This window comes from Oncorhynchus clarkii, unplaced genomic scaffold, assembly GCF_045791955.1.
Source record: "Oncorhynchus clarkii lewisi isolate Uvic-CL-2024 unplaced genomic scaffold, UVic_Ocla_1.0 unplaced_contig_12733_pilon_pilon, whole genome shotgun sequence".
Classification (NCBI taxonomy): domain Eukaryota; kingdom Metazoa; phylum Chordata; class Actinopteri; order Salmoniformes; family Salmonidae; genus Oncorhynchus; species Oncorhynchus clarkii.
The window spans coordinates 3584-18287 of record NW_027260007.1 but is presented as its reverse complement, the minus strand read 5'-3'; the positions used below and the strand labels follow the sequence as shown (position 1 = coordinate 18287).

The window sequence follows — 14704 nt, the reverse complement described above, 5'->3', positions numbered from 1 at the left end:
CACGAGCTGTTATTGGCAGAGAGGGTTTGGAAGTCTCTTTGCTATTGGTCTAGCAACAAATTTACCACATGGTGATGTCACCATGTAAAGGGGGGGAACTGAACACGAGCTGTTATTGGCAGAGAGGGTTTGGAAGTCTCTTTGCTATTGGTCTAGCAACAAATTTACCACATCGTGATGTCACCATGTAAAGCCGAAATTCCCGCCCAAACAAACCTGCTGATTACAAGGTCCTGTGTAGATTATTTTCATCCAGCAACTATCAGGAAATAAAACTGATTTACGTTTTTTTTTCATCAGCCGTTGTGCACTATGATAAAAACACCTGGAAACAGAATTCTGACGGCACTGGCCCTTTAACAGGGACGAAAATCAGAAATGTCTAATATCACCCACCTAGCTATACACTCCCCACAGTATCAAGCTGAAGTTCACGTCATTTAGCAGATCCACTTATCCAGAGAGACTTATTCATATATCTGACATATAACTTAGAACGCAGAATAGCAAAACAAATTATACAGTAACAAACAAGTCAACCAAGGAAAAGATATTGTCTTGGAGAACAAATTCAACTGTGATTTCAAAATGAAGAGTAGAGAGAGTTGAAAATGTCAAGAGGTAATGCCATGAATGTGTGAGGAAAATCCCCATCAGATCTAACAGGATAAAAACCAAAGAAACGTAATGAGATATTAAAGTTCATTTTATCGAGGGGAAACGTATGTATCGCTGTGTGGATACATCTTCAGTCTCCACTTCAAAATAGCAACTGAAGTTACTTACGGGACAGAAACATTCTTCAATTAATTAATATACAAAAGTAAAAAGAGAAAATAGACTTTTTGTTCTCTGTACACAGCGTTACTCTTTTCGTAAAAAAAAAAAAAAGAGCCTTCCTCCGTTTTTGCACGGCTAGCGTTTCTGGTAGGTACCGGCAGGGAGCTGATCTAGGTCCAGTCTGTCGACGTCAGAGATGAAACCCATAGACCTCTCTGATATCAGTCTAGTGGAATGTCGTCAGGGAGCCAGCTACCAACCGGTAACTGTTCTGGAGTTAGTCTAGTGGAATGTCGTCAGGGAGCCAGCTACCAACCGGTAACTGTTCTGGAGTTAGTCTAGTGGAATGTCGTCAGGGAGCCAGCTACCAACCGGTAACTGTTCTGGAGTCAGTCTAGCAACACTAGGTGCCAATACCATCCATCTGTGGGGTGTGACTTTATAACTGTTCCTGGGTCAGCCCAGTCAAACGACACCTCGGGACCGGCTCCGCCACAGACAGGTATTCCACTGTTCTGGAGTCAGCCTTAACGACACAACTCAAAACCAGAGCTGTAGACTGGGTGGGACCGTTAAACTGTTTCTGCGTCAGTTTAGTAGTCATGACTGCATCCTCCATTAAACAACCAACAAACCCTCTGTTTCGGAGTCAGTCGCTGGTCGCCGAAAACAAAATCGTCAGTCTAGTGAGATCACGTCGGGGACGGCCCCGTAGAGGGCTGCGGCCGCCGTCACATCAGCACTGGACCGACCTCCTACGCCGGGGTGTGTGTGTGAGTGCGTGGGGTGTGTGTGTGAGTGCGTGGGGTGTGTGTGAGAGTGTGTGGAGTGTGTGCTGTGAGTGTCTCTCAGACTGCTAGAGGACACTAGGCTACTGCTGCTGCCACCGCTGCTGTTTCCTCCACCATCACCACCGCTGACGGGCGCCAGCGAGCCAGAGGAGGGCGCCCCAGATTGGTCCAGAAACAGCTGGGAGGAGGACGAGGAAGAGGTGGTGTAGGGACGGAAGTGGTTGAGGAGGAGCTCGTGGTCGTCTGAGGCCGAGGCGGCGGCGGCGGCGGCCATCACCATGTTGTAATGCTTCAGAGGAGGACAAACAGGTACATTCACTTATATTCATCTTGTTACCAAACCCAAGTTCTGGGGACATCTTTAGAGGCTATAGTGTTGACTTCAGGAGGCCTACAGGGGGGGTTCCATCTAAAACATACCTGATGATTGTCCCCTTGTAGAAAGGAGAAGAAATTCAGATCTGTGAATAAAACAATGGACCAAACACAACATACAGTCATTCATTTTATTCACAATGAACCATGATCAGTACAGGTTCAACTGACTCAGACAAGTTAGTGTTTACTGTAAACAGGGACATACTGGTCTCCACAGACCCTGAGGAGACTCCTGAAGAAATGTGTCCAGGCAGTGTGTTGTACTAGGTTGGTGTGTGTGTGATTGTGTATGCGTGTGTGTGTGGTTGTGTATGTGTGTGTGGTTGTGTATGTGTGGTTGTGTGAGCTGGTTTGGGGCGTGGTAATGTGTATGGTTGTGTGTGGTAATGTGTGTGGTTGTGTATGCGTGTGTTACCTGTGAGCTGGTTTGGGGCGTGGTAATGTGTGTGGTTGTGTGTGTGTGTTACCTGTGAGCTGGGTTGGGGCGTGGTAGTGTGTTACCTGTGAGCTGGGTTGGGGCGTGGTAGTGTGTTACCTGTGAGCTGGGTTGGGGCGTGGTGGTAGGGACGGTAGTGTGTATGTGTTACTTGTGAGCTGGTTTGGGGCGTGGTAGTATGTTACCTGTGAGCTGGGTTGGGGCGTGGTAGTGTGTTACCTGTGAGCTGGGTTGGGGCGTGGTAATGTGTGTGGTTGTGTGTGTGTGTTACCTGTGAGCTGGGTTGGGGCGTGGTAGTGTGTTACCTGTGAGCTGGGTTGGGGCGTGGTAGTGTGTTACCTGTGAGCTGGGTTGGGGCGTGGTAGTAGGGACGGTAGTGTGTATGTGTTACTTGTGAGCTGGTTTGGGGCGTGGTAGTATGTTACCTGTGAGCTGGGTTGGGGCGTGGTAGTGTGTTACCTGTGAGCTGGTTTGGGGCGTGGTAGTATGTTACCTGTGAGCTGGGTTGGGGCGTGGTAGTGTGTTACCTGTGAGCTGGGTTGGGGCGTGGTAGTGTGTTACCTGTGAGCTGGTTTGGGGCGTGGTAGTATGTTACTTGTGAGCTGGGTTGGGGCGTGGTAGTGTGTTACCTGTGAGCTGGTTTGGGGCGTGGTAGTGTGTTACCTGTGAGCTGGGTTGGGGCGTGGTAGTGTGTTACCTGTGAGCTGGGTTGGGGCGTGGTAGTGTGTTACCTGTGAGCTGGTTTGGGGCGTGGTAGTGTGTTACCTGTGAGCTGATTTGGGGCGTGGTAGTGTGTTACCTGTGAGCTGATTTGGGGCGTGGTAGTGTGTTACCTGTGAGCTGGGTTGGGGCGTGGTAGTGTGTTACCTGTGAGCTGGGTTGGGGCGTGGTAGTGTGTATGTTACCTGTGAGCTGGGTTGGGGAGTGGTAGTGTGTTACCTGTGAGCTGGGTTGGGGAGTGGTAGTGTGTTACCTGTGAGCTGGGTTGGGGTGTGGTAGTGTGTATGTTACCTGTGAGCTGGGTTGGGGCGTGGTAGTACGGACGGTAGTGTATGTTACCTGTGAGCTGGGTTGGGGCGTGGTAGTGTGTTACCTGTGAGCTGGGTTGGGATGTGGTAGTGTGTTACCTGTGAGCTGGGTTGGGGCGTGGTAGTGTGTTACCTGTGAGCTGGGTTGGGGCGTGGTAGTGTGTTACCTGTTAGCTGGGTTGGGGCGTGTTAGTGTGTTACCTGTGAGCTGGGTTGGGGCGTGGTAGTATGTTACCTGTGAGCTGGTTTGGGGCGTGGTAGTATGTTACCTGTGAGCTGGGTTGGGGCGTGGTAGTGTGTTACCTGTGAGCTGGGTTGGGGCGTGGTAGTGTGTTACCTGTGAGCTGGGTTGGGGCGTGGTAGTGTGTTACCTGTGAGCTGGTTTGGGGCGTGGTAGTGTGTTACCTGTGAGCTGATTTGGGGCGTGGTAGTGTGTTACCTGTGAGCTGATTTGGGGCGTGGTAGTGTGTTACCTGTGAGCTGGGTTGGGGCGTGGTAGTACGGACGGTAGTGTATGTTACCTGTGAGCTGGTTTGGGGCGTGGTAGCGTGTTACCTGTGAGCTGGGTTGGGGCGTGGTAGTGTGTTAACTGTGAGCTGGGTTGGGGCGTGGTAGTGTGTTACCTGTGAGCTGGGTTGGGGCGTGGTAGTATGTTACCTGTGAGCTGGTTTGGGGCGTGGTAGTATGTTACCTGTGAGCTGGGTTGGGGCGTGGTAGTGTGTTACCTGTGAGCTGGGTTGGGGCGTGGTAGTGTGTTACCTGTGAGCTGGGTTGGGGCGTGGTAGTGTGTTACCTGTGAGCTGGTTTGGGGCATGGTAGTGTGTTACCTGTGAGCTGATTTGGGGCGTGGTAGTGTGTTACCTGTGAGCTGATTTGGGGCGTGGTAGTGTGTTACCTGTGAGCTGGGTTGGGGCGTGGTAGTGTGTATGTTACCTGTGAGCTGGGTTGGGGCGTGGTAGTGTGTTACCTGTGAGCTGGGTTGGGGTGTGGTAGTGTGTATGTTACCTGTGAGCTGGGTTGGGGCATGGTAGTACGGACGGTAGTGTATGTTACCTGTGAGCTGGGTTGGGGCGTGGTAGTGTGTTACCTGTGAGCTGGGTTGGGATGTGGTAGTGTGTTACCTGTGAGCTGGGTTGGGGCGTGGTAGTGTGTTATCTGTGAGCTGGGTTGGGGCGTGGTAGTGTATTCCCTGTGAGCTGGGTTGGGATGTGGTAGTGTGTTACCTGTGAGCTGGGTTGGGGCGTGGTAGTGTGTTACCTGTGAGCTGGGTTGGGATGTGGTAGTGTGTTACCTGTGAGCTGGGTTGGGATGTGGTAGTGTGTTACCTGTGAGCTGGGTTGGGGCGTGGTAGTGTGTTACCTGTGAGCTGGTTTGGGGCGTGGTAGTGTGTTACCTGTGAGCTGGTTTGGGGCGTGGTAGTGTGTTACCTGTGAGCTGGGTTGGGGCGTGGTAGTGTGTTACCTGTGAGCTGGGTTGGGGCGTGGTAGTGTGTTACCTGTGAGCTGGGTTGGGGCGTGGTAGTGTGTTACCTGTGAGCTGGGTTGGGGCGTGGTAGTGTGTTACCTGTGAGCTGGGTTGGGGCGTGGTAGTGTGTTACCTGTGAGCTGGTTTGGGGCGTGGTAGTGTGTTACCTGTGAGCTGGGTTGGGGCGTGGTAGTGTGTTACCTGTGAGCTGGTTTGGGGCGTGGTAGTGTGTTACCTGTGAGCTGGGTTGGGGCGTGGTAGTGTGTTACCTGTGAGATGGGTTGGGTGGTGGTAGTATGTTACCTCTGAGCTGGGTTGGGGCGTGGTAGTGTGTTACCTGTGAGCTGGGTTGGGGCGTGGTAGTGTGTTACCTGTGAGCTGGGTTGGGGCGCGGTAGTGTGTTACCTGTGAGCTGATTTGGGGCGTGGTAGTGTGTTACCTGTGAGCTGATTTGGGGCGTGGTAATGTGTGTTACCTGTGAGCTGGGTTGGGGCGTGGTAGTGTGTATGTTACCTGTGAGCTGGGTTGGGGCGTGGTAGTGTGTTACCTGTGAGCTGGGTTGGGGTGTGGTAGTGTGTATGTTACCTGTGAGCTGGGTTGGGGCGTGGTAGTACGGACGGTAGTGTATGTTACCTGTGAGCTGGGTTGGAGCGTGGTAGTGTGTTACCTGTGAGCTGGGTTGGGATGTGGTAGTGTGTTACCTGTGAGCTGGGTTGGGGCGTGGTAGTGTGTTATCTGTGAGCTGGGTTGGGGCGTGGTAGTGTGTTACCTGTGAGCTGGGTTGGGATGTGGTAGTGTGTTACCTGTGAGCTGGGTTGGGGCGTGGTAGTGTGTTACCTGTGAGCTGGGTTGGGGCGTGGTAGTGTGTTACCTGTGAGCTAGGTTGGGGCGTGGTAGTATGTTACCTGTGAGCTGGGTTGGGGCGTGGTAGTGTGTTACTTGTGAGCTGGGTTGGGGCGTGGTAGTAGGGAGGGTAGTGTGTATGTGTTACCTGTGAGCTGGGTTGGGGCGTGGTAGTGTGTTACCTGTGAGCTGGGTTGGGGCGTGGTAGTAGGGACGGTAGTCCTGGATGAGGGGAGGTACAGGGGGGATGTAGCTGGTGTCCACAGACGGCATGCTGGGGGTCCGGCTCACTGGGGACACCTGGTGGTGCAGGTTCAACACTCTGCAAACAAACACACACACACAGCACAGAAAGAGAGACAGACAGAGAGAATATTAACACACACAGAGGTGTGTGAGAGGTGCGAGAGAGAGATCGAGAGAATATTAACACACACAGAGGTGTGAGAGGTGTGTGAGAAGTGTGTGAGAGGTGCGAGAGATGAGAGAGGGGTGAGAGGTGCGAAATGGGTATGAGGGATGAGAGGGGAGGGAGGGGTATGAGGGATGAGAGGGGAGGGAGGGGAGAGAGGGATGAGAGGGGAGGGAGGGGAGAGAGGGGCGGGAGGGGAAGGAGAGGTGAAAGGGGTGAGGGAGGCGAGAGGGGGGTGAGATTGGTGTGAGGTGTATTGGTGGAGGTGGGCCTCACCCCTTGTTGACGATGGGAGGCGAGGTGGGGGACAGAGAGGGGCAGGGCCTCTTGAGGGGTGGTTGGTCATCATTGTCGTCCTCTGAGGAGCTGTCCAGGGTCAGGTCAATCACCTCCACCTTCATCCTACTACTGCCCCCGTTGTGGGACGACGAGCTCCTCTGTTCCCCTACCGCCGACCGGTGCAAGCCTGGGGGAGAGAGACACGGGAAACAATCAAATCAATATAGCTAGCCTATTTTGCAGTGATTTACACACCCCAGCCTAGAGAAAGTGGCAACACAGTGGAATAGTCATGAGACATATAGGGTAATGATAACAAGCCAGAATAATATCATCTAACACAACGAGAGACACTGGGTTTGCAGCCTGTTGTTCCAGCACTGTTCTAACACACATTCTGATACAGATCAAGGTCCAACTAACAGAGTAGTGGAATCAGGTATGTTAAAAGCTGCAGGGCTGGACCAAAAGCCTGCCCTTACACACCGCCTCTCTCACCTTCCAGTCCGTTGCTGTAGGAGGCTGACGAGACCTCCTGTACTTCCTTCTTTGTCCTCATGGGGGCCCAGTAGCCATCCTCCTTAAACTGGATCTCATCACAGTCTACACAGCTGTTCAGGATCTCCATAAACAACCTGGACAAGACAGACACACAGAAACAACAGTGTGAAGGTATACTGTACATGCAATGTCTTCACGTTGTGTTGCGGTCATTGTGTGTACAGTGTTATTCACGTTGTGTTACAGTCATTGTGTGTATGGTGTTATTCACGTTGTGTTACAGTCATTGTGTGTACAGTGTTATTCACGTTGTGTTACAGTCATTGTGTGTACAGTGTTATTCACGTTGTGTTACAGTCATTGTGTGTATGGTGTTATTCACGTTGTGTTACAGTCATTGTGTGTACAGTGTTATTCACGTTGTGTTACAGTCATTGTGTGTACAGTGTTATTCACGTTGTGTTACAGTCATTGTGTGTACAGTGTTATTCACGTTGTTTACTTGGTGTGTGTAAATACATCTATACACTACAGATTGTATAAAATAGAAAAGACCATCTGAATCTCTCATGTAGGAATGAATAGAGTGGACTTGTATACAGTATAACTGAATAGAGTGGACTTGTATGCAGTATAACTGAATAGAGTGGACTTGTATACAGTATAACTGAATAGAGTGGACTTGTATACAGTATAACTGAATAGAGTGGACTTGTATACAGTATAACTGAATAGAGTGGACTTGTATACAGTATAACTGAATAGAGTGGACTTGTATGCAGTATAACTGAATAGAGTGGACTTGTATACAGTATAACTGAATAGAGTGGACCTGTATACAGTATAACTGAGAAGGTTGTTTTTGTACATACTGTAGGTCAACTAGCGGAATCCCGTCCTATGGTTGGATGTGACTATCTGGATTCAATACCATTTCATGTTTGAAGAACACAACCACAGACCGTTCAACTCAACAACCCCCCAGCTAAGCACAAATTCATGCTGCTAATCAACTATTCTCAACTTCCTGTTTATTTTGATCACTGCTCACCCAAAATGTCACCCTATGGGTGAATATTGAATTTGTGCAGTTGGTTGCAACTGGAGCCATGTAAAGACTTGTTGGGCTACACATTTTAAACCCATCAGGTCTGATGTGACCATTAAAGTCTGAAACCGGGCACAGAAAATAAAGAAACTAAACCCAGAGGAATATACAGTGGCCAGTGGCACGTTCCCGGATGATGTGCTTCTTTCCAGCCTAAAATTAAGAAAATCTGCACAAAATTGTCGGGGCAGACTCCGCCGCAAGTTTCTGTGATACGGTATAATAACATAGATGTATACAGTATACATACAGTATACACAGTGCCTTCAGAAAGTATTCATACCCCTTGACTTATTCCACATTTTGTTGTGTTACAGCCTGAATTCAAAATGGATTAAATAGATCCCCCCCCCCCCCTCACCCATACACACACACAATACCCTATAATGACATCACAATACCCCATAATGACATCACAATACCCCATAATGACATCACAACACCCCATAATGACATCACAACACCCCATAATGACATCACAACACCCCATAATGACAAAGTGAAAACATGTTTTTAGACATTTTTGCACATTTATTGAAAATGAAATACAGAAATATCTCACTTACATAAGTATTCACACCCCTGAGTCAATACTTTGCAGGAGCTCCTTTGGCAGTGATTACAGTAGAGTGTTTCTGGGTAAGTCTCTGAGATTTCCACACCTGGATTGTGCAACATTTCTCCATTATTCCTTTTAAAATTCTTCAAGCTCTGTCAATTGGTTTTTGATCATTGCTAGACAACCATTTTCAGGTCTTGCCATAGATTTTCAAGTAGATTTAAGTCAAAACTGTAACTAGGCCACTCATGAACATTCACTGTCTTCTTGTTAAGCAACTCCAGTGTAGATTTGGCCTTGTGTTTTTGTCCTACTGAAATGTGAATTCATCTCTGGTGGAAAGCAGACAACCTGGATTTCCTCTAGGATTGTTCCTGTGTTTAGCTCCATTCAGTTTATTTTTTATCCTGAAATACTCCCCCAGTCCTTAACGATTACAAGCATACCCATAACATGATGCAACCACCACTATGCTTGAAAATATGGAGAGTGGTACTCAGTAATGTGTTGTATTGAATTTGCCCCAAACATAAAACTTTGTATTCAGGACAAAAATATAATTGCTTTGCAACATTGTTTGTATTATTACTTTAGTCCCGTGTTGCAAACAGAATATTTTAATTCTGTACAGACTTCCTTCATTTCATTGTCATTTAGGTTAGTATTGTTGCGTACCTACAATGTTGTTTTCTCCAATCACAGCCATTCAACTCTGTAACTGTTTTATAGTCACCATTGGTCTCATGGTGAAATCCGTGAGCTGTTTCCTTCCTCTCCGGCAACTGAGTTAGGAAGGACACCTGTACCTCTGTAGTGACTGGGTGTATTGATACACCATCCAAAGTGTAATTACTAACTTTTCCACGCTCAAAGGGATATTCAATGTCTGCTTTTTTATTTTATTTATTTTTTACCAATCTACCTATAGGTGTCCTTCTCTGCCAGGCATTGGAAAACCTCTCTAGTCTTTGTGGTTGAATCTGTATTTGAAATTCACTGCTCGACTGAGGGACCTTACAGATAATTAATTGTATGTGTGGTGTACAGAGATGAGGTAGTCATTCATGTTAAACACTATTATTGAGTCCACACAACTTATTATGTGGCACATTTTTACTCCTGAACTTATTTAGGCTTGCCATAACAAAGGGGTTGAATATTTATTTACTACAAATTTCAAAAAACATACTTCCACTTTGACATTATGGGGTATTGTGTGTAGACTAGTGACAATAAAAAAAAAAATGTAAATCCATTTAAATTCAGGCTGTAACACAACAACATGTGGAATAAGTGAAGGGGCTTGAATCCTTTCTGAAAGGCCTGTAGGACCACTATGTTCTGTATTAAATAGAGACACTAAGAGCTGGTACAGGCTTCTGGGTCTCACCCGTCAATGATGAGATGTTCGTAGGGGGCTTTCTTATCACAGACGGGACAAACCCAGGTGGGTTTCTTCTCATTCATCTGGATGTACAGCGTAGCGTCAAAACACTGCAGGTGGGAACACGTCAGCGCCCGGCACGGGATCATCAGACGCATCTTCCCCAGCTGCACACACACACACACACACACACACAGTAGTTAAACGGTGATAGGGGTATTGAGACAAGTCGGGACACACACAGTAAAGCACAGTAATAGGGGTATTAAGACAGAGTGTGTGTGTTTACCGGACAGAGCAGCGACACACGCAGGCTGGTGGTGGCGATTTCACTGTCTGGATCTGCAGTTAGCTTCTCTTTGACTGCAGGGGGACAGAGAACAGCATGAAGAAGAAGCAGCAATCATGACCACCTATACAAGACCTGCACAATCCTCTACAGTACATGAACACTTCACATGGAATATAGTACAGAGCGCCATGACAATACAGAACGAGACGCCTGGTTTCAACAGGCCAGAACTAAACATGTAGCTAGATACACGTGTGTCATGGACCCGTTCAGCCAGATCCATAGATCCATACATTTAACCTAGCATGCTAACAGTGCTAACAGTGTAAACAGTGTGTCGTCCTGGCAACCCTTACTGAGTGCTCTGGAATGGTCTGGGTTCCTGATGCCTTTGGACCGTAGTCTCTGCAACAGTACTGTGGACGACTGCTGCTTGACCAGGTACACCGCCATAGAGTAGCTCTGAAAACACAGAAGGTGCTGTAGGGTTGTTAAAATCACTCTCTTTTTCATCCGGATCACTGCACTTTTATTCATGTGTTTTTGCCCCACTGTTCTTACCAAACCAAAACATTATTTATACAGAGCATTTCTTACAAGAGTAAAGTCTAAGTGCTTAATGCATCAAATAAATTGGCCTCCCGAGTGGCACAGACGTCTAAAGACATCTGTATCGCAGTGCTTGAGGCACCACTATAAACCCGGGCTCGATCCCGGGCCGTCCACGACCGGGAGACCCATGAGGCGGTGCACAATTGGCCCAGGTTAGGGGAGGGTTTGGCCGGCCGGCATGTCCTTGTCCTATCGCGCTCTAGCGACTCCTGTGGCGGGCCGGGGGGAGTGCACACTGACACGGTCGCCAGGTGCACGATGTTTCCTCCGACACATCGGTGCGGCTGGCTTCCGGGGTAAGCGAACAATGTGTCAAGAAGCAGTGCGGCTAGGCGGGGTCGTGTTTCGGAGGACGCGTGGCTCTCGACCTTTCACCTCTCCCGAGTCCGTATGGGAGTTGCAACGATGGGACAAGACTAACTACCAATTGGATACCAGGAATTTGGGTAGAAAAGGGGGCAATAATAAACAAATAAAAACATTTAAAACATTAAATAAAATACAAATATATAAAAATACAACAACAAAAAAATAATAAAAAGGTCAGAAAGAAACTAAACGCTTTCTAGAAATGTTTACAGTTAAGATAGACAACAATCAAATTAAGAGAATTTTAAATGTATCATCTTATCATATCTTACCCTTCCAACCTCTGAGGTCCAAGACACCACGATGGTGTTGGGGACTGTGGTGGATAGTCTGACCACTGAGGTAATGTTGATGGGCCGGCTGGGGCGCTTCGGCTCCACACCGTTTTTCGTTGGAGGAAGATAACCCTGAGAGGTGGGGAGAGAGGGATAGAGAAAGAGAGAGAGAGGGAGAGAGAAGGGAGAGAGACAGGTGGAGAGAGAGAGAGGGAGGGAGGGAGAAAGAGAGGGGGAAAAGTCACACCACATCTCAATCAAATGTTTATTGTAATTGAAGGTATGGTTTGTGTGTAACTAGCAGTACTGTACAGTGTGTAACTAACAGTAACTAACAGTACTGTACAGTGTGTAACTAGCAGTACTGTACAGTGTGTAACTAACAGTACTGTACAGTGTGTAACTAACAGTAACTAACAGTACTGTACAGTGTGTAACTAGCAGTACTGTACAGTGTGTAACTAACAGTAACTAACAGTACTGTACAGTGTGTAACTAGCAGTACTGTACAGTGTGTAACTAGCAGTACTGTACAGTGTGTAACTAACAGTAACTAACAGTACTGTACAGTGTGTAACTAACAGTAACTAGCAGTACTGTACAGTGTGTAACTAGCAGTAACTAGCAGTACTGTACAGTGTGTAACTAGCAGTAACTAGCAGTACTGTACAGTGTGTAACTAGCAGTAACTAGCAGTACTGTACAGTGTGTAACTAACAGTAACTAGCAGTACTGTACAGTGTGTAACTAGCAGTAACTAGCAGTACTGTACAGTGTGTAACTAGCAGTAACTAGCAGTACTGTACAGTGTGTAACTAGCAGTAACTAACAGTACTGTACAGTGTGTAACTAGCAGTAACTAGCAGTACTGTACAGTGTGTAACTAGCAGTAACTAACAGTACTGTACAGTGTGTAACTAGCAGTAACTAGCAGTACTGTACAGTGTGTAACTAGCAGTAACTAGCAGTACTGTACAGTGTGTAACTAGCAGTAACTAGCAGTACTGTACAGTGTGTAACTAACAGTAACTAGCAGTACTGTACAGTGTGTAACTAGCAGTAACTAGCAGTACTGTACAGTGTGTAACTAGCAGTAACTAGCAGTACTGTACAGTGTGTAACTAGCAGTAACTAACAGTACTGTACAGTGTGTAACTAACAGTAACTAGCAGTACTGTACAGTGTGTAACTAGCAGTAACTAGCAGTACTGTACAGTGTGTAACTAGCAGTAACTAGCAGTACTGTACAGTGTGTAACTAGCAGTAACTAACAGTACTGTACAGTGTGTAACTAGCAGTAACTAGCAGTACTGTACAGTGTGTAACTAGCAGTAACTAACAGTACTGTACAGTGTGTAACTAGCAGTAACTAGCAGTACTGTACAGTGTGTAACTAGCAGTAACTAGCAGTACTGTACAGTGTGTAACTAGCAGTAACTAGCAGTACTGTACAGTGTGTAACTAGCAGTAACTAGCAGTACTGTACAGTGTGTAACTAACAGTAACTAGCAGTACTGTACAGTGTGTAACTAGCAGTAACTAGCAGTACTGTACAGTGTGTAACTAGCAGTAACTAGCAGTACTGTACAGTGTGTAACTAGCAGTAACTAACAGTACTGTACAGTGTGTAACTAGCAGTAACTAGCAGTACTGTACAGTGTGTAACTAGCAGTAACTAGCAGTACTGTACAGTGTGTAACTAGCAGTAACTAGCAGTACTGTACAGTGTGTAACTAGCAGTAACTAACAGTACTGTACAGTGTGTAACTAGCAGTAACTAGCAGTACTGTACAGTGTGTAACTAGCAGTAACTAGCAGTACTGTACAGTGTGTAACTAGCAGTAACTAGCAGTACTGTACAGTGTGTAACTAGCAGTAACTAGCAGTACTGTACAGTGTGTAACTAGCAGTACTGTACAGTGTGTAACTAGCAGTAACTAGCAGTACTGTACAGTGTGTAACTAGCAGTACTGTACAGTGTGTAACTAACAGTACTGTACAGTGTGTAACTAGCAGTACTGTACAGTGTGTAACTCGCAGTAACTAACAGTACTGTAGAGTGTGTAACTAGCAGTAACTAACAGTACTGTACAGTGTGTAACTAGCAGTAACTAGCAGTACTGTACAGTGTGTAACTAGCAGTACTGTACAGTGTGTAACTAGCAGTAACTAACAGTAACTAGCAGTACTGTACAGTGTGTAACTAACAGTATTGTACAGTGTGTAACTAGCAGTACTGTACAGTGTGTAACTAGCAGTAACTAACAGTAACTAGTAGTACTGTACAGTGTGTAACTAACAGTATTGTACAGTGTGTAACTAGCAGTATTGTACAGTGTGTAACTAGCAGTATTGTACAGTGTGTAACTAGCAGTACTGTACAGTGTGTAACTAGCAGTACTGTACAGTGTGTAACTAACAGTATTGTACAGTGTGTAACTAACAGTACTGTACAGTGTGTAACTAGCAGTACTGTACAGTGTGTAACTAGCAGTAACTAACAGTAACTAGCAGTACTGTACAGTGTGTAACTAACAGTACTGTACAGTGTGTAACTAGCAGTACTGTACAGTGTGTAACTAACAGTACTGCACAGTGTGTGGAGTTGTGTTTCTTACCGGGAGGTTGCATGGCTTCCCGTTCACCTTCACACACAGATTGGGCGGAAAGTGGTCTTCCTGAGGACAACTCGTCTCAGAGAGACAAAACCTGTGCGTGCGACACACACACACACACACACACACACACACAATAATGGGCATATTGCAATGAAGAATGGCCACTAGATTATGGCCAGCTGATCTCTCGGTAAACCATCAATACGTGCGAAAATCACCTGCACAGCTCATCTCAATTGCATCCAGCATTGGCCACCCCCTAAGACAGATGTCAGGGTTATGTTTCCACCCCCTAAGACGGATGTCAGGGTTATGTTTCCACCCCCTAACCACTACCTAAGACAGATGTCAGGGTTGTTTCCACCCCCTAAGACAGATGTCAGGGTTATGTTTTCACCCCCTAAGACAGATGTCAGGGTTATGTTTCCACCCCCTAAGACAGATGTCAGGGTTATGTTTCCACCCCCTAGACAGATGTCAGGGTTATATTTCCATCCTCATTGCAACCAACATTTTTCAAAATAATTTTGCCTTCTGGTGGGAATTATCTTCGGAACATTTTAGTACGGCAATTT

General features: G+C 46.9%; 1 protein-coding gene across 1 annotated transcript; it reads right to left on the bottom strand.

Moving 5' to 3' along the window:
* Positions 1–297: 297 nt before the first annotated feature.
* Positions 298–14220, bottom strand: LOC139401024 (E3 SUMO-protein ligase PIAS1-like; the record flags this gene model as incomplete). Its single annotated transcript, XM_071145549.1, has 10 exons — positions 298–1860; positions 1992–2032; positions 5903–6042; positions 6409–6598; positions 6910–7046; positions 9970–10130; positions 10253–10326; positions 10612–10717; positions 11509–11643; positions 14130–14220. Coding segments are annotated over 10 exons (1477 nt in total), but the record flags the coding sequence as incomplete, so codon positions are not given.
* Between the last annotated feature and the right edge of the window lie 484 nt (positions 14221–14704).